At 38.4% G+C, this 25,202-nt stretch overlaps 1 protein-coding gene across 38 annotated transcripts in view; it reads right to left on the bottom strand.

Moving 5' to 3' along the window:
- Positions 1–25,202, bottom strand: part of LOC105482229 (aspartate beta-hydroxylase) — a 221,339-nt gene that overhangs the window by 114,402 nt on the left and 81,735 nt on the right. For 13 of the 38 annotated variants that reach the window (XM_071068186.1, XM_071068198.1, XM_011742248.3 and 10 more), the window contains 4 exons: positions 20,335–20,376; positions 19,957–20,013; positions 16,351–16,395; positions 1,846–1,887 (listed from right to left, as the gene is read on the bottom strand). In XM_071068186.1, the coding sequence (XP_070924287.1) occupies positions 1,846–1,887; positions 16,351–16,395; positions 19,957–20,013; positions 20,335–20,376 (186 nt within the window). Of the gene's footprint in view, positions 1–1,839; positions 9,013–16,350; positions 16,396–19,956; positions 20,014–20,334; positions 20,377–25,202 lie in introns of those variants that run through there. The other 25 variants (XM_071068188.1, XM_071068199.1, XM_071068192.1 and 22 more) reach the window with 5 other exon arrangements.

Raw genomic sequence — 25,202 nt, 5'->3', positions numbered from 1 at the left:
CTGATTTGCCCCTTCTTGCCTTGTATTTTCTCATTAGCATGTATCACTATCTATTACAGTTATATCCTAAATATATTGGAAGATCCAGGAAGTAAGACAGCAGACAGCTTGTTAGAGTATGATGATCGAGCTAATCTCAGTGATCTATAAAACAGAGCCAGCGAACAGTTTCTGATATTGAGGAGAAAACTTCAGAATTACACAAATTATTTACAAATGCATAACTAAATACTAGAAAGAAACATCTAAGGCCAGGCACAGCAGTTCACACTTGTAATCCCAGTACCTTGGGAGGCCAAGGTGGGAGGATCACGAGGTCAGGAGTTTGAGACCAGCCTGGTCAACACAGTGAAACCCCATCTCTACTAAAAAAATACAAAAATTAGTTGATGTGGTGGCATGCGCCTGTAATCCCAGCTACTCGGGAGGCTGAGGCAGGAGAATTGCTTGAACTGGGGAGGAGGAGGTTGCAGTGAGCCGAGATCATGCCGTTGCACTCCAGTCTGGGTGATAGAGCGAGATGCCATCTTGGAAGGAAAGGAAGGAAGGAAGGAAGGAAGGAAGGAAGGAAGGAAGTAAGGAAGGAAGGAAGGAAGGAGGGAGGGAGGGAGGGAGGGAGGGAGGGAGGGAGGGAGGGAGGGAAGGAGGGAGGGAGGAAGGAAGGAAGGAAGAAGAAAGAAAGAGAGAGAGAGAGAAAGAAAGAGAGAGAGAGAGAAAGAAAGAAAGAAAGAAAGAGAAAGAGCTAAAAGAAAGTTAGGAGTGGGACTTGGGGATATGAAGTAGTAGGGAAGAGGACTGCTGCTATTTATTATAAACCTCAACTTTTAAAACTATATCCTTGTACTACTTTGACAAAAATTAAAAACAACTAGTTAGAAAAACATTTTCATGAACTAGAGGCCTACTTCTCAACTTGTGGGCTGTGAAATTACAGCCAGAGGCCAGCAACTCCACATGCTCACCAAGTGTCATCTGCACACCAAGCAAGGTCTTATGCACCATATGTACAAGATACATATGTACATACTGCTTTCATCACTACAAATTAAATTAAAAGCATTCCTGAAATTGTAATAATATTCAATCATTAAAGATCATATCATTCAACTGATACTAAAAATAGCCACTATTCTATGATCATCCATATACTTTTTTAACATTAAAAATAGTTCTTCACTCTGAGTAAGTTTAGGAACCCCTGTGAAAGCTGAACTAAAATACTATGGGTTATTAAATTTATGAGACTGCCTTTGTAATAAACTTTTGGAAGGCAGAGATAATTCTTTCTACATAGCTATAACTACGTTTCCACGTCTTTCCAACAATTCAGAGTTCCTTGAAAAAGATATCATGTTCTAGGAATCTTTGGATTCCTACACTTAGTACAGTTATTGACATACAACAATAAATAATATTTAATGTATCTTAAGTGCTTTCCCTGTTAGTTATTGCTTTAAGCACTATATGTATATTTTCATTTTATTACTATCATGGAAACACAGCCTTCAGAAGTTGGTACTCTTATGATTCCTACGTTACAGAAGAGAAAAACTGAGGCACAAAAGTTAAGTATTTTTCCCAAGGACACATGAGTGTGAATGTCAAAACTAGAATTAGAAGCTATTTAGAATTAGAATTGCAATCTCTTTCTGTGCTTTGGCTCTTAATGTTTATGTAAAATATTAATAAGTGGTCAATGATAAAATCATTGAAATAACAAACCTAGAAGCAAATTCTTCTAATTAGTGACATAAAATAAAATTATGTTATTCTTCGATGGAAAATAAAATCATGTTATTCTTTTCCCCATGTATATTTTAAAGGCTGTTTATCTGACAATCTCACCTTTTGCTTTTTGTTCTGGATCTTCTGTTGTTCTATTTGTTCCTGAAAATTAAAGACAAAACATAGTAAGTACTATGCAAGTCACCATTCAGTATCTCAAAATATAGGACAATATTTAAATGAATTCAATAAGTATAATCAAAGAAAAATATATTTGATCATACAATTCAATTTTCCTAAATCCTGAATTCATTACAAATGAAGTTCATTAGAAAATATCAAGATTTGGGCATATTTCAATTACTTCTACTAAAAGTCACCAAGCACTGACTAGGCACCAGGCTAAGTACTCCTTGTCTATAAGGTAGGGGAGTTGGAGTGGGTGATATACATCAACTCCAGGTGTCTCTAAGGTTCAAAGATATGTGGGTGGGGAGAAGCCATCATTAAAGCTTGTTCAATGTTGTTATTGTCTCTTAAAACCAGAAAACAACTTGAATAATTGATATCATGTGCTTTAAAGGAATGCAGCATGTCACACTGCTTGGAATATTAGTCTGCTACTCTAAGGACTTCACATATACACAGATGATCCATTGGGGGAGCTCATGCTGAAGCCCAGGTGAGAAGCCAGAGATGAACCCAAGACCCCACCTGTGTCAGATGCACTAAGTAAATCACAGTCAGTGTCTCTCCCACAAATAGAATTACCTAGGACAGTGACACCCACCAAGATCCTAGACTAGCCAAAGAACATCCACCCCTCACAAGGAAAACAACAGCATATGAGCTGACCATGTGTTTTTAACCTCATTTGTGCACCTATAACTTCACATCAGGATGAGTGTGCAAATTAGGATCTAGTTAATTTTCAAGGTAATCAGTTGATTACGGCCCTAGTAGGAACTTATCTGTTCTTTGGGTATTTCTAGGAACACGGGCGTATGCATATGGGTTGGAGTGGGAACAAGGCAGAGTCTGGGAGACTGGTAAAAAATCAGACTCTGTCCTCTCCCACAGAAGCTGCTTGAGGATGTCAGTGAGATTAGGGATGCAGTCAAGTGAACATTGACACGGATCACTCAATTTGTTGGTGTGGAGTTTCCCACATTCATTCATATAAAACATTTCAATTTGGGGAGATGAAAAGTAAATCTGAGGCTGGTTTTAATGCAAGGAAGGGTTTTTTATAAGTCAACTCTTGTTCCATAAGAGGAAGAAAGGGGAACTAACTTTGAAATCTAGTGTACCAGGCTAAGTGCTAAGCACATCATTTACGGATTCGCTTGTCTTCTCACACCCTTGGAGAAGGTCTTACCTCCCTCTTTGTGCACAGGAGAAAATAGATGGCTGAGAAATTAGAGTCCCCAAAGTTATCAAGGCCAGCAGTTTACACAATTCCAAAGCATACGTTCTTTCCACTGAACCATTGTGTACCTTTCTTCAAAGAGAAATAAGGGGACAGAGAAGTGCCAGTCTTGAGTTTTGCAAAAAGTTGATTTTATAAGGTTGACAGCACATACCTCCTGGGCAGTGCTGCAAGAATAATGCAGGATTTTTTTTTTTTTTAAAGGACTTGTGGATCTTGGTAGAATGTTCTAGAATTTCTGATCTTTTTAACTATAACCTCTTTATTATAAAGTTAGGTTGCTGAATTAGACCATTCAATACCGTTCATTCAGCAAATATTAACTGAGCACCTAATAATGTCTGCCTGGCACCCTTGTAGTCATCGGATATACAGCAATGAAGAAAAACATCAAAAATCCCTGTCCTGAAGGAGCTCTTTCTAGTGGGATCAGCATTACCTGCAGGAACACTGCAACCCTCCATATCCCCCAGTCATTGCATATGGCTAATGTGATTAGAAAAATCAAGTGTAAAATGCAAGTTTCTAACTGGACTAGATAGAACAGGTGGGTGCTGGTCATGAAGGGGAGTTTAGGGCTCTCCACAGATCTTCCCATTCTTGGGAGGCAAATAAGGAAGGAGGAGTGGTTTGAACTGGTCACATTCCAAATAGAAGTGGAAGGTGCTGATCCTGATGTGGGAGGGCCCTGGCCAAGTCTCCCCACGTCCTCTGGACTCACATCCTCCCAGGAAAGTGGAGGGTGAGTGTGGTTGGACATATGCCCAGAAACAAGGGCCACCATCTTTCTCCCCATGCTGTATCTAAAAGCGGGGTGGCAGTCTGACCTAAAGCCTGACACAGATCATTCCAGGCCCCAGGCCAAAAGCTCTCTTATTCTCATTTTTGTCCTCTTCTGTCCTTCACCTCACATCAACAAGCTGAGTTCTGAGACTCCTTTCGGATATGGAGAAAATACACAGAGAATACGTTTTAGGCTCCATGAGTTTTATTGCTTAAATTTAGCTTAGGTAAAGGAGCTTTCTATGAGATTCAGCTTACCCCAGGAGCATTCTGCAGCGATAATAATGAAGTGCTACTTTGCTTTATTCTCTGTACCTATGCTTCTCTGGAAGATCTCATTTGAATCTCACTGTGCCAAAGAGGAAAATGACTTGAGCCCATATTATATGCAGGCATTGTTCTAAGCACTTAACACAGACTATCCCATTTAAACTTCTCACCATTCGTAGGAGGTAGTTATAATTTTACAAATACGGCAACTGAGGCATACAGAGGCTAAGGAATCTTGTCTAGGGTTACAAAACAAACAAAACCAATTTCAGAAGCTATATTCCATAAAATACTACTTTAATCACACTCTATATCCCAGTAATGGGGAATTCATTAACTAAAGGGAGCTATATGCTCAGCCCACCCCTGAAAATTACAAAAGTACAAGCCCACATGTAACTCATAGTTAGTGTTTAAATATTCATATTCAGAAAAGAAAGATGTTACACTACTCTTTACCTGTCTTAATGTTACTTTTTTTCTCCTTAAATATTTTGTCAGAACAATAAACACCTTACTAAAAAGAATAGGATATGATATTTAAATGCAACCACTAAAGCAAATCACTTTTGTGGATTTTGTGGATTCAGATATACTGTACTCGGTCAGGCACAGTGGCTCATGCCTGTAATCCCAGCAGTTTGGGAGGTTGAGGAGGGCAGATCACAAGGTCAAGAGATCGAGACCATCCTGGCCAACATGGTGAAACCCTGTCTCTACTAAAAATACAAAAATTAGCTGGGAGTGGTGGCGCATGCCTGTAGTCCCAGCTACTTGGGAGGATGAGGCAGGAGAATCGCTTGAACCCAGGAGGCGGAGCTTGCAGTGAGCTGAGATCGCACCACTGCACTCCAGCCTGGCAACAGAGCGAGACTCCATCTCAAAAATAAACAAAAAACAGATATACTGTACTCTATCATGTTCCAGCACTGCGCTAACCTGCTGGCTGAGCAGTTCTTGCTGGACTCAACATACATTCAAAGCGAATTTCCACCCAGGCCTGTGCATCCCTGTGGTAATGACTGCATTACCACACTGGCATCGGTTCTCTCCCTGCACCTGGACATGGGACTCTGCTCTATTCCTGAGCGCCCACACTGACCAGTCCTCATGTCACAGCTTTCCAGTCCCCTTCTCTCTCTACTAGCACTTCCTTAGCTCATGCTCTATCACCATCACCTATTACTAGTAAGTTGCCTAACCATCTTCCTACCCATGCTTTGGCCTCCCTCTAATGGCTTCCACCTCGCACCAGCTGCCTGAGAGTTGCTCTGAATACTGCTGTGTCACCTTGGGCCAGCAGGCACCCCACCTCTCTGACCTTGGCTTTGCTCACTTGCAGGCAGGAGTAATACTTATCTGCTGAAAAAACTCAGCTCCCTGACATGTGCGCACAGTACTTAGCTGAGTGGGTGCTTCAATAAAAGTGGGTCTGCTTACCATTAGTGTTCATTTTTGTTTCCTCTGGACATGCTGGAGCTGAAAACAACCTGTTCTAGAAGCCCAGGGACTTCTTCCTTATTTAGTTCTCCTTTTCTGTCCAGAGAATGAAGACTGGAAATGGAAAAGAGAACTTTCCATGCCCATTTCTGCCCTTCCATCCTCTCACGATGAAATTAATATCCTCCCAATATGAAGTCATGTATAAGGTGGGGCAGTAGTTCTATTTTCAGTCTTTTGAGAAACCTAATTTACACTCCTGCTAACAGTACATGAGGGTTCCCCTTTCTCCACATGCTCACCAGCATTCATTACTGCCTGTCTTTTGATAAAAGCCAGTTTAACTCAGGTGAGATGATATCTCAGTGTAGTTTTGATTTGCATTTCTGATGATCAAGGATGTAGAGCACCTTTTGGATACATGTTTGCCATTTTTATGTCTTCTTTTGAGAATTCAGATCTCTTGCCCATTTTAAAAATCAGGTTATTAGATTTTTCCCTATGGAGTTGTCTGAGCTCCTTATATATTCTCATTGTTAATCCCTTGATAGATGGGTAGTTTGCAAATACTTTGATGTATTCTGTGGGTTATCACTTCACTTTGTTGTTTCCTTTGCTGTGCAGAATCTTTGTAACTTAATGGGATTCCATTTTTCCATTTTTGCTTTGGTTGCCTGTGCTTTTGGGGTATTACTCAAGAAATCATTGCCTAGACCGATGGCCTGGGCAGTTTCCCCATTGTTTTCTCTTAGCAATCCCACTGCTAGGTATATATCCAAAACAAAAGAAATCAGCATATTGAAGAAATATCTGCACTCCCATGTTTATAGCAGCACTATTTACAATAGCCAAGCTTTGGAATCAACTTAAAGGTCTGTCAACAGATGAATGAAGAAAATGTGTGTACACATATAATGGAGTACTATTCAGCCATAGAAAAGAACGGGATCCTGTCATTTGAAACAACATGGATGGAAGTGGAGGTCATTACGTTAGGTGAAATAAGCCAGACACAGAAATACAAACATCATATGTTCTCACTAATTTGTGGGTGCTAAAAATTAAAACAATTGAACTCAAGGAGGTGGAGAGTAGAAGGATGGTTACCAGAGGGTGGGAAGGGTAGCTGGGGGAGAGGGGAGCAGGAGGTGAAGATGGCTAATGGGTACAAAAATATAGTTATATACAATGAATAAGATCTAATATTTGATAGCACAACAGGGTTACTATAGCCAACAATAATTTATTGTACATTTTCTATGCCTGTATTGAAATATCTCATATAGTCAAATTTATACATCTACTATATACTCATAAAAATTAAAAACTTGGGGGAAAAAGGTGCAGCAGGCTATCCAGGGAATAATCAAAACTTCTAGGTGCAGGGCAAAATCTACAAAGGATGGATGCAGGGGCTATTTAATTTTAATCTTGCCTCCTGGCAATGTAGCATGATAGTAAATGTAAAATAAGCATTATCTGTTAGAAATACATTAACTGGCTGAAGGTATTCCTTTGTGATTTTAGTAATCAAAAATGCTATAATCTTCTAAAATACCAGTAAGGATAAAATGAACTGATTTTATTATGTAACAAATTAAAAATATCTTATACTTCAAAAATAATGACAATATAGAGAATTCTTCTGTATTTTATTGCACTCAACATTTAATAGAAGACATTTACATTATTTTTAGAAAATCCATTGATGTTGCACAATGGCACATATTTGTAAAGACAAGGCTCATTAATTCAGATATTTGGAATTAAAAAGTATTTAAAGTTAACCACAGCATAATGAATCCTCAACGTCCAGAGTTCTATAAAAATCCAGTAAAACTTATTTTACTCGTTCATCAGTTTTATGTCACTTAGTTTTCCTAAAAAAATATGGCTTTATAAAAAGTAGCATTCTATAATTCACAAAATGAAGAGCTTTATTATAATTTGAGTATCACCTCTGTATCATCCATATCACAGCTTTAGAAAATTATTGCTTTTCTTATTATCTTATTATTTCAGGTTTCATTACACATTGAGTACCCATGCAGGACTCACTACATTGTATAATAACTATGATCTACAGTGATAAAAATATAGAAATCTCTTTCATTTTAACCCTAAAAGCAGGGGGAAAAAGTCACCTTATCTTAATGTTAACAAAATCAAGAGCTACCCCTAATATATCAATCAAACCACTTCTTATGGCTTTGCTTATAGTTGCTCATGGTCCTTTCAAAATGATGTGGTAGCTACCTTCTTTTCTGACAAAGGATTATTTTCAACACAGCAATTATTTCTGAGCCCAAAATAAACCACATTAAATAAAGAAGAAAATCTTCAGTGTAGAAAGAAAAAGGCTCATCGCTGTGAAATAGCAGCAGGCATCGGGCTCTGTGAGCTTGTCACAGATCCTCAATCAACCCAGCTCGAGGCGTTACTGAGTTCATCTAGTAAGAGCACTGAGCGGTCTCTAGTGCTGCAGGGAAATTACTTAATTAGCCAAAGGCGGAATAATCTTTAAGTTATGCACCAGTAATTTATACAGATTTTCTAAAATTTAAACAAATGCTGAAGAGACTATAGCTATTATACGATTAATCTAAGGTGCTAACAAAGCATTTTTGCATGATAATAGTAGGGTCATTCTTTTTCCTTGTGTCTTAACAAGGAATTTCAGCTTTCCCCTCTCATTTGAATAAATAAATGATAATTTAAAACTTTCATTGAAATATTACATTTTTCTAATTAATCAGCTAAAAGTTACAACAATTTCAAAAGTGTTAATCTGAATACCTGAAGCTAATGTAGAAATTTTTGATAAGAATATCAGTGCAGATATATACAACTCAAATCTTCACAGCTAATGATGATCTCTGTTAGCGTTCTTAGGAGTGCTAACACAAAGTATTCTTAATAGCTTTTAAATCATGTTTAACGCAGTTTACACAAGTCAGTCCAACAGTTAGTGCTAATTACTAATAATATATGCAAACCCTGCCAACACAATTGCTGCTACATCACCAATATAATTATTAACTACTATCTGAAAAACACACATAAATTCAGGTAAGACTAAAAGCTATGTCATAAAAAGAAAAAAGAAATCCAATGGATCCACTAATGCTATCAAAAGGGACATGCAGGAATGTAACATGACATTTTTTAGAAACATGTGTTTCTAAAAAGAAAAAAAAATACACTAAAATGCCAGTGGACTATAATTCATTCAAAACATCTTTAGTGTTCCTTCCCAAAGATCTTGATCTGCTCAGTAATTGCTTCACAAGATCTATCACAGCGAGCGTATGGTTAGGCTGGTCCTCCTGTGGTGGTAGGGGCAGTCTTTTTGAAGCTTTAAGTATCTGCAAAAATAAGGGGAAATCTAAATTAAAGGACCAACCAGACATAGACTGTGAAACTGCTTCATTTTCATTCTACTTTTTAAAAAATCCACCAACAAAGTAATTTTTTTTTTCTTTTTAAGGACAACTTGGTAACAGAATAATCAACTACCAAAAGAAGCTCCTGGGGATGACTTGCAAAGCTACTGATGAAAATCTGAGGTTCTTTAGAGCACTCGAGAATTACAACTGAACTGAATAATCTCAATCTTTTAAGAAACACAGCATTAAATTTTTCTTCAATATTTTCACTCTATTAAAAAGAAACAGAAATCTAGTATGGTATTTGAAAAATAAACACAGTTTCAAGGATCAACTGGACACTATAAGCTGCATTTAAAATATATTGCTTTAAAAATTAAAATAAATTTAAAACATATTGATAACATAAATGGTTGACAATAAAAGTATATAAGTATTTTAAAAGAAGTAAAATTAATCCCTATCCAAGTTTTTACAACTTCTTTTTCATTCTTAACTTTAGTATCTGATTTGTTTTACTATTGCAGCATTGGATTTGTGTTACAATTAAACTAGAAAAGGAGCTGGTACACAGAAAGGCCGTGCAAAATCTTGATATAATTTTTAAAGCTGGATTCCAATATTTCCTTTCTTCTTTCCTCCTTTCCTAACAATTTCTATCTATCTACCTACACATAAGCAACCAAAACTTTTTATGTAAGTGGAATTGTTTGAGAACTAGACATTTTATGTATATCTTTACATATCCAACATAAATGAATGTTTATATTCCCTCAAAAAGGCAGTACAAAAATATTCATAGCCGCTTTCTTCATAGTCAACAAATGAGGAAAAAAAAAACCTGTGTCCGTTAACATTAGGATGGATTAAAAACTGTAGGAAATAGTTATGAATTAGAGCAAATGACTACACATAACAAGGTGGATGAAACCACAGACAAGATGTTGAACAGAAACAAGTCGCAAAAACAAATGTGTGTGTTTACAGATCTTAAATTCAAGAGCAGACAAAACTAATCTACGATGACGCAGTTCACAAGAATGGTTACTTCTGGCTGGGGTATTACTGAGAGGTAGGAAGAGGAAGACATTTCTGGGGTGCTAAAAGCTTTACATCTTTTTATCTTGATCTGAGTAATGGGTACAAGTATATACACATGGAAAAATTCAACATTTAAGCACTTCCACATGTGTAAATTATATCCCAATAGAAAAGTTTTTTTTTTTAATGAGTTTTAGATTGTCTTAGCATTCAACAATTTTCTGGACTTTGATTTAAGAGGAAGATACATTTCAGAAGTACCTTGAGAAAATGGAAAGTTGTTCAAAGTATAATGATGAGTATTCATAAAAAGGCAAATAAACTAAAAGTTCTATGGCAATTTTGAACAATTCCACTACATGTCTGAAGACCCCACTCATAAGTGGTTATGGTGTAAATCTAACATCTCCAAAATCAGGACTGTCATCTCTTTTGCTACTCTCCATTTCCTCCTGCCTTCTCTCCCTCCATTAACATTCTCCCATTCATTCACAAGGACTCAAGCCAGAAATGTAGGAACCTGGACTCCTCTCCCTCTCCCATCAAATTATTTCCAGCCCCAGTTTACATGAAATCAGACACCTTTCCATTCATTCTACTACAGCCAAGCTCCCACCATTTTAGTTTAGCCTATGGTAGCTGCCTCTTACTAGTCTCTACCTCCTTGCTGGACTAACTGTTTTCAAATTGAGATTCGATCATGTGACTCCTCTGCTTGGAGTTTTTCAGTGGCTTCTTGTCATTTTTAGGCACAGATCCAAATTTTTTTTTTTTTTTTTTTTTTTTGAGACAGGGCCTCACTCTGTCACGCAGGCTAGAGTGCAGTGGTGTGATCATAGCCTACTGTAGCTTTGACCTCCTGGACGCAAGGAATCCTTCTACCTCAGCCTTCTGAGTAGCTGGGACTACAGGCATGTGGCACCAAGCCTGGCTATTTTTTTTTTTTTTTTTTAAGAGATGGGGTTTCACTGTTGCCCAGGCTGGTCTCAAACTCCTGAACTCAAGCAGTCCTCCCACGTTGGCCTCCCAAAGTGCTGGCAATACAGGCGTGAACCACTGTGTCCAGCAAATCAACACTTTTAAACATAGTATATAAGATCCTCTGAGAAGAGACACTTGCCTACATTTCCCCTGTCCTCTTTCACCCCTGTCTGGCATGCTGTCATGGCCTTTGTGCTCTGTAGGCTCTAGCTTCCTCTGCTCTCCTCCTGCCAGCTCCTGGAGCTTTTTATCAACACCTCAAAACACCTAAAACTAGCACAAGGACATCTGGGAGGCTAACCTCATTCTCTGTCCCACCCCTCTGAAGCAGGGTGAGACATCTCTCCTTCTGTATGTTGCTGTCCACAGCTCTGAGAAATTAATTGTACTTATTTTACTCCACCATGTACCCACAGGACTGTGAACCAAGCCAGCACAGCATTGTCAATCATGTATCTTCACTGGCCAGCACAGAGCCTATACCACAGCAGTTGCTCAATATGTATTTTTTGAATAGATGATCAATAACAACAATATATATATAAAGCACTTATGGAATATTAGCTACTAAGAATATAAAATCAATTTCCCCCTTTGCCCGAGATCTCTGGTGTTGCTAGCCTAAAACCGGTTATGGGCCTTACCGATCAATGTTAAAAAATGCTGGGTGATGGGGAGACCTGAGTGAAAGTTCTGGATGGATGCAATGGAGTGAAACCATTACCACTGCTAGAATACTCAGCAGTGGGATAAGTTGCAAGTGGCATCTCCATTTTTAAAGAGAGGAGCAGCAGAATTACCCAGGAACCATGATGCTCATGTATCTCATTCTGAAGAACATAATTACATAAAGCATAAACTGACTTTTAAAATTCTTTTCTGGCATGGTATAACAGAAAAATAGTTAATAGACTCGGTCATATGACCTAAAGTATTGTTTGAGAGGAAATTTTACTCCAATGAGCTTTCACAAGTAATTCCTTCATAAGTCATTCAATTTGTGTTATGTATATTTATGCTGTCATATTGCTACAAATATGCTGTATGGTTTCAAGTAAAAATACGAATTTAAGGAGAAAGGTGAAAACTTGCTAATGGATGAGAAATTCCAAAATCAATCTTAAAAATCTAATATTCAAAATGATTGGCCTGCAATATCAGAAAAGTCAAATCTTAAGCTTGAGCTTCCGCATGCTTGCCAAGAATCCACCTGCACAGCACTTAAAAATTTATAAATATGCAAGAAAGAAGGCAGGATGAAAACTACTGGACAACTTACTTTTCTACTATACATCATAATTCAACCTTTGACATTCCTGAGGCCTATGTGATGAACTAATGCAGATTAATAGAAAGACGCTGAAGAATATATAACACATCTGATTTTACCACACCAAAACAGCTCTCAAATCTCTCAGCTGTTAGGTCTTCATTTGTTTAAAATCCTTTCAAAAACGGCAGCTGACAGTGTGGACTCTGGAGCCAGAATGCAAGGATCAATCCCATTTCTACCACTTGTCAGCTCTGTGATCTGGGGAAGGTTACTTGGCCTTGCTGTGCCTCAGTGTTCTCATCTGTAAAATGGAGAGAATGGCATATCTACCTCTTGAGGTCTTAGAACTATTAAAGGTCAATCCATGGAACGTGCTTAGAAGAGCACCTACATAATGCTTAATAAACATGAAAGTTCACTGTCCCCTACTTTAGATGGAGGCAATGGTGATAATGCCCCTTGGGAATAGCACATTGATAGCTACATTATTATGAACTTTGATAAGCTATATTAAGACTGTATAACTTAGTCTTAGGATAATCAGGAAAGGCAGATCAATCATCAGTTAGGTTCCAAGGGCCAAGAAAAAGTGAACGAATATCCAGCACTTTGCAGAAGTCCTCAATTTGAGTCTTCCACTGAATAAAAGAATTTTAAAGACTGAAAAATGGCAAGGAGGTAGGCCTTACAATGAGTGTTCCTGCAATCAGATGCAAAATTAGACTGAGAAAAAATATCACAAATATAAATTTATGAAGATTGCACAAGTGAATAATAAAAACATTGTAATATGAAGTAGGACTAAGTATAAGACTTAAGACTTATAGAAAATAAGAAAACCAAGTGCAATGGTTAAAAATACAGTCACATGTCACGTAGCAATGTTTTCGATAGACCAAATATACAATGGTAGTCCCATTTGATAATGAAAATTCCTATTGTCTAGTTGCATCTTAGCTTTCATAACATCCCAGCACAACACATTACTCACGTGTGTGGTGATGCTGGCGTAAACGAATCTACTGCTCTGCCAGTTGTATCAAACAATTATGCACAATACATAATACATGACAATGATAATAAAGGACTATTAATGGTTTTACTCTCCTATACTTTTATGGTTCTTTTAGACTATATTCTTACTTGTTAAAAAAAAAAAGTTAACTGTAAAACAGCCTCAGGCAGGTCCTTTAGGAGGTATTCCAGAAGTCATTGTTATCATAGATGGCAACTCTATGCCTGTTATTACACATGAAGACCTTTCAGTGGGATAAGATGTGGTGGTGAAAGACAGTGATATTGATGATCCTGCAGGCCTAGGCTAATATGTCTGTTTGTGTCTTAGTTTTTAACAAAAAAGTTTAAAAAGGTTTTAAAAAATTGAAAATAAAAATGCTTATAAAATAAAGATATAAAAATATTTTTATATGGCTATACATGTTTGTGTTTTAAACTAATTTTTATTACAAAATCATCAAAAAGTTTTTAAAAATTAGGTTTACAAATTAAAAAAAATTACAGTAAACCAAGGTTAATTATTAAAGAAAAATTTTAATAAATTTAGTGTAGCCCAGCATTTATAAAGTGTACAGTAGGGTGCAGTAACGTCCTAGGCTTTCACATTCACTCACCACTCACTTGCTGATTCACTCAGAGCAAATTCCAGTCCTGGAAGCTCTACTCATCAAGTGCCGTATACAAGTATATCTTTTTATTTAATCTTCTATACCAATTTTTACCATACTTTATCTATGTTTAGATATGTTTTCATACACAAATATTTATCATTGCTTTATAACTGCCTATGGTATTCAGTACAGTAACATGCTGTACAGGTTTGTAGTTTAGAAGCAATATGCTGTATCATATAGCCTAGATGTATATGTAGTAGGCTACTCTATGATGTTCATACATGGACAAAATCACCTAACGACACATTCTCAGTCTGTATCCCTGTCATTAAGTAACACATGACTGTATTGCTGACTCTCAGCCTTACATCCTCTACTGGCAGGGTCAAACTACCACAATGCAGTGGATCATTCAAATGTTTATGATACCAAGTTATAGGTTACAACTCTCCATGAGGTCTTTCAGAATGGAGCTTCTCTTGATCTTGTTTGGAGGTTCTAGCAGGGAAGCACAGCTACTCATATACCCTTCACTGAAGATAGGTCCTCCTCTATCGGGGATGGTCGTCCTCTTCAACTGAGCATGCAGCTTTGGGAGGGACGCACATGGAGTGGAGAGGGAGGAAGGGGACACCTGCCTGGCCAGTCAGATCAGCCAAATCGACCCTGGCGATCAATGGGGTGACAGATGTCACAGCCAGATGACCCTCACATCCATCACAGAGGTAGATCTTGGTCTACCTCTAAGATCAGGCTAATTAAATACTAAACAATAGTCAGAGCCACCACTTACTGAGAGCTTATTATAGGTCGGGAACTATGCACATTAATCAAATCTTCATTTGTATGTGCTTTGGTTCTTAAAAATCTAAAAAAAGCACCTTACTCCATCACCTCAGACACTTGGTGTTTCATATTTACATTCCAAATAAAACCATTGGGTTCAGTTATAAAATGATAAAATAAAAGTATAGAAATTTTTGGTCTGAAAAATATTATCTTTCATATCTTCACAAAAATTAGATCACTATTTTAAAATATGAACTATAACTAGAAATATATTAATGTTGTAGAAACATTACTTTTAGGAATATAAAATAATTTTCTGTTAAGGCATGGAATAGTCATCAAAATGCTAATTCTGTAACTGGTCCTGCCTTTTTGATAGGAACAGGGTACTCTGTGAAGCATTATTCAAAAATGAAAAGGAAACCAGCAGAAGGACCTAAATATCAGCTGCCCTTGCCATGTCCAAGCTGCCCTTGCCATGTCCACTGCCTAGTAGTCATCATGTAAAAGGTCAATTTCTCCATGGACTGCTTTTCTCATTTATATTATAATACTAATAATTCCATTCTCTTAATCAAATATTTGTTTCTACAGATAATTATTATTAATGCACATGACAGGAAAATTATCAAAACCTAAGGCATCCCATATAAAACTAAATATATTCTTTGATTATTTTATCCTTTTTTATTATTAAAGAAAGAAAATTGAAATTTAGTATTTAATAAATTTTGGCAGGCACAATTATTTCTACCAAAATCAGTAATAGGAATGCATATCACTGCTACAAAATTCATGTTAAAATGGAGAAAACATAAGTAAAGGTTGAACAAATAAATATGACACAAAAATAAAATGCAGAAATGAGAAGAAATACACTTGGGAAAGAGGGAGGATTTTCCAAATCCTCTTTGATAGAACATTCTTTCCCACTACGAGAATAGGAGGTTTGTAAACTCACTTCTCTTTGCAGGTATAGTTTATGTCATCTCTAAAATGCATTTGAAAGCATAGGCTTTGGTGGAAATGCTGTTCCCATTCTTTATACTAACTGGTGACAAGAGGGGTCAGGTGGAGGAAAGTAGGAAAAAACAGGGAAAAGTGTGCAATGCAGAACTAAAAGGAAACACCCTGGGGCACTGACAAGCACTGGGCAGCCTGGACTGTCACAAAGCACTAAACATGCTCTCAGGAGAGATGGGGAATGGGGAGGAAGAGGAGTAATGTCACAATTTACACACTATTCAACTTTCATCCTAAGGCAATTCTGATTCCACATCCTCCATCAAATAGTCTGTCAATCAAAGAGGAAAACAAAAAAAATCTAACTTCTACTACTACCACCGTCTATAATGGCAAAATCATATGATCATTAATGCTCCTCAAATTCTAGCTCAGCGAATATGTACTGCACTGAATCTGATGTGTATTTTCCATTACTTTGGTTGAACTGATAAAAACATAGAAAAATTTTAAATTAAGGTATAGTTAATCTCTCTCAAAATTTTTATGCTTCGTAGATTCATTATAAAGCTGCTGGTAATATTAACAGGATATATAAGAATAACAAAAGAGGAAAATACAACACCCAAAATGTCATACCTGGTGGTACTTCCTGTTGTTCTTCCACAGGAGAAATGCTTACTTCTAAAACAGATAATAAATTTATAATCTGTTACATATTGCTGATCAGTGTTTAAAATATGCATTGCCAGATTTAAGTAATGATGATACTTTTCACAGACTTTTTAAAAAATTCAATTGAAATCATAATAAAAACATTAGGCTTTTATAGCCTCACAACAAAGAACGATCAGCTACAACTTAGCAAAATGTTGTGTATTTCTCAACGGTTCAGCATAGTAGGTTTTATAGTACCTGCCTGACTAACCTCACACTCCACTGCCCAGCAAAGGAGCTATGGACTAAAACCTAAGCTTCCCCCACAATTTTGCATCAGATTTGATAAGAGAGCTGTGGAAAGACACTTGGTCGCTTCAACCCAGTTACAACTAAAGAGATAGTAGATGTCCCCACCCAGTGATTTAAAGACATAGTGATCTGATTTGCTCTATGAAATTACATCACATATTAATATCTTCAAACCTAGCAACCTATTTAATGTTACCTTAACCTAGAGATAAGATTATATCAACATTTCTTTTGGTCCTTAAGAATTGTTAACAATCGGGCCAAGCACGGTGGCTCACACCTGTAATCCCACCACTTTGGGAGGCTAAGGCGGGCTGATTACCTGAGGTCGGGAGTTTGAGACCAGCCTGACCAACATGGAGAAACCCAGTCTCTACTAAAAATAAAAAACTAGCTGGGCATGGTGGCACATGCCTGAAATCCCAGCTACTCGGGAGGCTGAGGCAGGAGAATCACTTGAACCTGGGAGGTGGAGGTTGTGGTGAGCTGAGATCGTGCCATTGCACTCCAGCCTGGGCAACAAGAGCTAAACTCTGTCTCAAAAAAAAAAGAATTGTTAACAATCTTTGGCCAAAAGAAAGATTTTTTTAACAGCATTTTCTAAAACACAAAATATTTATGGAGCTATTTTAATAATTTTTCTTCTTGCATTAATTTGCTTCTAATTATAAAAATGACACATGCTCAAAACAGAATATTTGGGAATATTTTACATAAAAGTAATTGAAAACAGCAACAAAAATCACACCCATTCCCACTAACCACTGTTAGTGTCTGGCAATACTTCTTTCTTATAATGGCAGTGCAGTGACCATTGAATAGCTATGTTGTGACTGGTTTTTAATAGGTTTGCCTGTTTATTTTGTTCTTAATTATCTGGAGACATATTAACACTTTATCAACAGAACAGAATGTATTAGGTTGGTGCAAAAGTAACAGCAAAACCAATACATTCTATTAATAATTTTCTTCTCTCTAACTGGCCCCATTATCTAAAAGTTACTTAAACCAAAAAAAGGCCCCCTTTATTCCTCATCTTTGCTTCACAACCATCAGGAAAGTCAATTAATTTTAATTCTAAAATATATCTCAAGTTCAACACTTTCCCCTCCATTCCCACTGCCATGATCTTATTTTAGGCTACCACAATCACTTCCTTGGATTAGTACAAAATATTTTCCTAACAGGGTGTTTCGCTCTGCTTCCATTCTTGCGCCATTCAATCTAGTGAAAGTAATTCACTTTCACATCTAAAACAAAAATCAGATTATGCTGTATCTTAATAATTTTCATAATTCACACTGTGCCTAGAATATAATCTAAAAAACCCTGGTAGGCCTTGCAAGGTCCTGACTGATCTGTACCTATCTCTTTATTGCTCAAGCCAGTTTGAGTTTGGTTTTCTATCATCTGCAACTGAAAGTAACTTTACTGACACAGATGAAGAATAACAGAAGGGTTTAAACACAGGGCTGATACAATGAGAGCTATACTTTTGGACAGATCATCCTAATAGCATGTGAAAGATGGATTTGAAGGGGACAAGAACAGAGTCAAGATGTCTAGCTAGCAGACTACTGCTATTATCTAGGAAGATGAGAAAGGGCCGAGCCAGACAAAGGGCTGTACAAGAGCTAAGGAGAAAAAAATGGATTTGAGAAATGTTTAGGGAGTCTATTAATGTGTCTTGGGATTAGCTATAGAGACAGAGGGAGAGGAGGACTCAAAAATGAGTTCCAAGTTTCTGGTCTGGGAATCCAAGTATATATTGATACAACTGGCCGAGAGAAGAGGAGACAGGGAAAACGAGGTTGGTTGCTGTGAGAGATGAGCTCCCCTCACTGCCCACTCAGGCACTGCAGGAGTCCAGCACAGAAGCTGCAGGGTGGGCGGCAGGTGCACAGCTGGGTGCCCCACTGCCCAGGACAGGAAACTTCCTTAGCAGCCTCTGCTACATCCTCTATCAACATATTAAAATACTGAAAAGTCTTAGGAAAAAAAATATTTCTAAACCAAGAAAGGTAGGGTCAAATTGCATAGTTCTTTTCTATAAACCGTATGTAGGGTAGGTTGGAGAAAGTTCTTCCCAGAGATTATGGGTTTCTATCTTCTGATTCTTACCAAATAAACACATAGACTCAGTGATATTCTTCAGAAAATTAACATCCCTCATAGAGAACTGAGTAACAAAAGGTGAGAAAAAATCTCAACTCAATCCAGCCTTGCTACACAGATATGGATCCTGCCTTTACACAAGGGCCCACAGTGCCTGTACAGGGGTCTCTTGCAGCAGCTAAGTATACACAGAGAGCAATTTTAGCCTCCCCCATTTCCTTATACCTATCTCCCCCCATTTCAGTCAGCTGCACCATTCCATTTTCCGTTCTGCCTAAACAAGCTCAAAAGCAGTAACATTTAATCTGAAAGGTGACAATTAGCTGCTCCTAAATAAATTTTAAGAGTAATTTTATGAGCAAAATTCTCCCTGTTACATGCTCCTCCTGGCAACTTATGGTTGTTAAAGCAGACACTCCTATTCCCTCACACCTTCACATCCCCATGCAGAGTCACCCACACACCCCAGTCCTGGGTCGAATGTCCCCTTGGTCACTTACAGCTATGAAACCTAGGGCTAGTCAGTCACCTGACCTCACTCCAGCTTCAGGTCTTCATTTGCAAAATAAGTACAAAGATCTCTGCCCTCCCTGTTTCTCAGTGTCTACTACGAGGAGCAACTGAAACAATATATGTGAAATAACTCTGTAAACTGCTAAGAACTAATTTAAATCTGAGTTCTATTGAAGCGCCACTGTTTAATACATGCAATTATTTTTGTTTTTCAGAAACCATCCCTTCAGTTCTCTGCCACGGAAAAAAAATATAGTTTTGTTTTCCCAGCTGAGTCATGACATAAAGACCCATCTTTCAACCCGCCTCTGCCCATAGCTACGCCCTTCTCACCAGCTCGCCCCTCAGGGGTGGTAACCTGCTGCTACTCAGGGTAGCCCTCCACACCCTCAGTTGTTTGCTGTTACAGTAGCCTGTTTCTATCACTATCATTGTACTTCTCATAATCCTTAATTCCTTTATTTATTATCTGTTTGGCCACTGGAATGCCAGCCCCAGTGAAAACAGGACTCTGTCTTTTCTTCCCTCTTGTACTCCTAGCTCCTGAGCACTGTACAGACAGCAAGCAGGAAATGTTCAATAAATAATTGAATAAACAAACATAATTCTCATATGGAAGGTAAAACCATTTCCATAAATTTAACTTACCTTCTACAATTACCTGTGTTGCTTCTACAGGATTATCCTCAGGAGGAACAGTTACTTCTAAAATAAATAATAAAATCAGAATCCATTACGTGTTGCCAACCAGTGACACATCTTACATTCACTCGCCTTCACTCAGATTCCTAAATTAACTCGCGTCCACTGAGATTGCTAAATTTGACTCTTTTTAAACTGGGTCTTCTGATGGAGAGTATTTACACTACAATATTAACTTTAACTTTGATACTCAATTATTTTCTTACTGACTTGAAAATGTCTTGCATTTTTTCTACACTGATTCTTTGTTCCACAAGTAAGAGTTTTAACAAAATACAGGGAAAGCTGACTTGCAGAAAATATCTGCTTATAGAAAAAACTTACCTGTGACTTCTATCCTTTCATTTTCTGGAGGTTCATATACTACTAAAAAAAAAAAAAAAGAAACAAAATTCCGTAACTTTCATCGTAACACAAAAACTGACAACATGCTTCAAGGGTAGAGACAATGCCTTACACATCTTTGAACCTGCAAGATTTAGTCACTGGGAAACAGTCGACTAGAGAGTAGGATGGAGAAGAGTTTCGTCTCGGGTAAAACAGGCTTGGGTTCTAATTCCAGGGCAGTCACTTACTACCTGTTTAAAATTTTCTTCGCATCTGTGGTGGAGGTTTTGAATTAGCCGAAACTGTACCCTGGGAATCAACTGGATCCTGGAGTTCATGGGCAGATTCCCTGCTTTTGTTTAGGAAACAATTCTCAGACCTCTAACCTGGGGCCAAACGCCTCTGACGCCAGCCCCTGAGAATAAAGTGTTCCCCACCCTAATCAGGTTGTGCTGCCCTTGCCTCCCTCATTTGCTGGCACAAGGGTCAGCGTTTCTTCTCTGCTCTGCTGTAAGGAAGTTTCATCTCCACACAGGCCTCTTCAGGGCCCCGTGGGTCATAGCTTCCTCAGTCAACCTGATCTTCCAAAATACCTCCAATTTTCTGGCACACTACAAGCAAACATCCTTCTTTTTCCCAGCATGGTTATAAGTTTATTCTTTCTTATTCATTTAATAAAGAAAAAGTATTGAGCACCTACTATCTTTCAGACATTCTCAGTATTGAGGTACAGTAGGGAACAATGTTTAATAGATCATTTTGTCCTTTTGGTGCATTTGAAAGATGAAGGAGCAGTGAATGTGTGCTTACTCTGTCTCCCTGAGTAGTGTCAGCATTTAAACATGCTCAAGCCTCTAAGGACTTAAAAAAGCAACCCCACTTTTTCTTAAGCTTGCTTCCCCTCACCCTCTCTTTCTTCCATTGAACAATCTAATTTCTTCAGAGTCATTTACATCTCATGGCTCATCTCTTCCTCTCCCCTCCTCAACTCACTCCCACTTGTCTTCAGACCCTGACCCCATCCCTGAAAAGGCTCCTGCTGAGACCCCCACTCCAGTGCCTCATTTGATCTGATGGACACTCGCCAGCCCTCGTTATAAATTTTAGCGACACCATTCTTCTCCAAACACCGTTGCCCCTGGACTTCAGGGTAACCATACTCTCCCCTTTGGTCTTTCGTTTCTCCCTCTCAATCTTTTTTTCCACTTCATCTTTTTCTTAGCAGTCCTTAAAGGCTGGTTTTCTTCAAAGTCCAACCACAGAACCACCTCATGTCTCCCTCAGTCTGCTCTCCTTAAGGGATCTCAGAGCTTGGTCCTGATGGCCACGTAACTACTCTGATGGTTCCCACACTCACAATCACGAAGTAGACTTCTCTTCTGAGAGTCAACCACCACCAAATGGCTCATCTGGGTCTTTCCTCTTAGATGCCTCAAAGAAATCTCACTATCACCACGTAAAGAAATGGACTCATGAGCCCCTGCCCCATCCTTGTCTCCCGTCTCTCCCACGTTAGGAAAAGAGCACCCCCTGCCACCAGGCTGCAGAAGTGGAAGAGTGTATGTGGCTCTTGGCACCTTGTTGTCTCCCCCCAGCTACACCCACGCATCAAGATCTGCCAATTTTACCTTCTAAGCATTTCTCAACTTTGCCCACTCCCCTTCTCCATCATTGCCACCACACTGGTTTAAATGATCATCTCTGTCCTATCCGTCCACTGAAACAGTTCCAGCTAAGGCCACCTGTTGAAGTCACTGCAGCGCCAGATCAGGGCAGGTTTTCAGCACTCATCTCACACAGTTCTCAGCAGCACAGGGCACCACTGAACATCCCCTTCTTGAAAATCATCTCCTTTGGTTCCTTATCAGGCAGAGAGAGATGTGACGCAGGGAAAGACCCAATTTGGATGATTACAGCTAACTTAACTCTTCTCCCTGTATTGACTCTTGTCTCTCTAGTCTGTTACATGCCAGACCAATCAATCTTTTCAAAATACAGATCTGACTTGGCAGTGCTCAAAGGTGAAGATGAAAATCCTTGACCTCGCTCACAGGCACCCTCTGAACCCAGCCCATTTCACCACCTCAGCCTTACTCTTGCAAGTTGAAGTCAGAGACCTCATAAGACTCTCCAGTCACCTTTCCCCTTGCTTTGTAAATTGTTCTCACCTTCAGCTCAAACTTCAGGCAGGCCCTGCCTCATCCACAAACTAGGTAAGGTCTCTTTATTATATATTCTTGTTACCACTGTACTTGTTCTTCCCAGCACTTATCACAACTGGAAATGAAAACTACATTGAAATTGCTTAATTTCTACTCCCCTGCTAAAATATAAGATCCATGAAAACAGGAACCTTGTGTGTTCTTCACCAGAACTGCTTCAGTGTCCTATGTTTTGGACAGAAGACACTAAACAGGGTATGAATAAATAAGTCAATTACATGGTAAGGCCATACTATCACATCCCAGGTTTGTCCAATGTAAGCATGATGATTCCTAGGTTATCTTTGATGTAGAAGCTGGTTCCTGCTATAGTTCTATCAAAGTGTATGTTATGGGGTTTGGGAGTTTCATACCGAATATATTCTATTCTCCCATTGAAATGTGGTTTTGTTTTCACCCTACTTATAGTTTCACTTACATGTCAGTTACTTGGTTTTCCTACTCTGATTCCTGAATTTTCACAAAGGTATTGTTTTAGCATATAGTGAATAATACTCTGTTCAATTAGATCTATTGGTTTGAAACAGTTTATGTTCTATATAGCAAAGAAATCCAAAGTACCTTACCAAATCATGTCGATCCCTTAGGTTATATTTACTGCCTTTTGTTAACATTTTAAATTACATTTATTATGATAATCTGCCCTATGAAAATATATAACATTTTTCATGGTATCTAATTTTATACTTCTTATGAGTTTGACTTTAAATTCCTCTAGATTTACAAACTGCATTCCAAACATGTTCTTTATAGTGTGTATATATATATATATATACACACACACACACACACACACATATATATATATTTAATTTTTTTTTTGAGATGGAGTCTCATTCTGTCGCCCAGGCTGGAGTACAGTGGTGCATTCTCAGCTCACTGCAACCTCCGCCTCCTGGGTTCATGCCACTCTCCTTCCTCAGCCTCCCGAATAGGGCTGGGACTACAGGCACCCACCACCACGCTTGGCCAATTTTTTGTATTTTTAGTAGAGATGGGGTTTCACTGTATTAACCAGGATGGTCTCAATCTCCTGAACTCGTGATCCACCCGCCTCGGCCTCCCAAAGTGCTGGGATTACAGGCGTGAGCCACCGCGCCCGGCCCTTTGTAGTGTATTTTTAAAAACATTATAATGATTGGTAGAAACGAGGAAAATATCTCAAATCCCGTCATTACCTGCAACTTGTATTTATAAATTCCTATTGTCTCCTTAAAATTCAAGATTGGAAAGAAAATCTAAGTGTAATCTCAAGACCAAATTATTCCCCCACCTTCCCTCAGCCCCAAATCTTCCTGTGAACACATCAGGTCCAAATTCTTTAACTTTTCGGAAATATTATCAGTACCTAAAGACACAACCTAGGATTTTTCCCATGGTGTCATTCATATCCCATTAGAAACAGCCACTATAGATGATGAACTTGGTAGGGTCTCAAATCTTAAATCATCATATAAATATGACTCATATTTATAAACACTCCTAATTTTCTTCAACTGTGACTCACTATCTATCAAGACACTGTAAACTCCTTGAAAGCAGGGACCCTATGTTACTCATATTTGAATTCCAAGCCCTAAAACCATCTAGAACATAGAAAGTCCTTCATAACCGCCAACTCAATTACGATGTATTTCTTCATCTTTCTTGCTTTACACGTAAAGTTATATCCAATTGACTTCTCTCTTTCTACATAATCATCTTTGAGGATAATGGAATAAAGAGGATATATTATTGGCTCTATTATTTCTTAGTCATACATTCTTGGGCAGCTTATTTATAATGTCAGAACCTTATTTTTCTCCTTTGGGAAGCAGAGAAAATAAAATCTACTTCACGGAATTCAACACAATAGTCCATGCAATGCTTGGACACAAGAGGAGGGAGGTACAGGCCTAAACTGAATCAGATGCTGCTGCTGCGCAAATTTGCCAGAACTGTTTTCTCCACACTGCCTTTAAGCCTGGAACCCAGTGTTTCTTAACCTTCCCCAAGGAGACAAATCAGTCATCTCTGAGAGTGGGATTAATCTGTAGAAGCAGCTAGAGCAATTAAACTCTGGCTGAAGTAGTTGTTCATGCACATTTTAGTCAAAAGAGAGACAACTATAAAGTACTGAGATTGGTTTTCTTGAATGACTGTAACTGCCTCCTAAGGCAACTTGTACAGAGTTTAAGAAATTATTTAGGCAATGGCAGAGGCAGTGGAATGGGTAAACAGTCTCCCTAAGTGAATTCTTTGAACACTACCATTCATCTGGATGTTTTAAGTTGCAATATTTATAGTTTAATGTTCCACATCTTATAGTCAAACTATATGTATATTTTAAAACAAGTAGGTGGCTTAAGGTTAGAAAGCATTTGCAGGCCGGGCGTGGTGGCTCATGCCTGTAATCCTAGCACTTTGGGAGGCCGAGGCGGGAAGATTACCTGAGGTTGGGAGTTCGAGGCAAGTCTGACCAACATGGAGAAATCTCATCTCTACTAAAAATACAAAAGTAGCCGGGCGTGGTGGCACATGCCTGTAATCCCAGCTACTCAGGAGGCTGAGGCAGGAGAATCGCTTGAACCCAGGAGGTGGAGGTTGTAGTGGGCCGAGATTGTGCCACTGTACAGCAGCCTGGGCAACAAGAGCGAAACTCCA

This window comes from Macaca nemestrina, chromosome 8 (genome assembly GCF_043159975.1).
Source record: "Macaca nemestrina isolate mMacNem1 chromosome 8, mMacNem.hap1, whole genome shotgun sequence".
NCBI lineage: Eukaryota > Metazoa > Chordata > Mammalia > Primates > Cercopithecidae > Macaca > Macaca nemestrina.
This window is presented reverse-complemented; position numbering and strand designations above follow the sequence as displayed.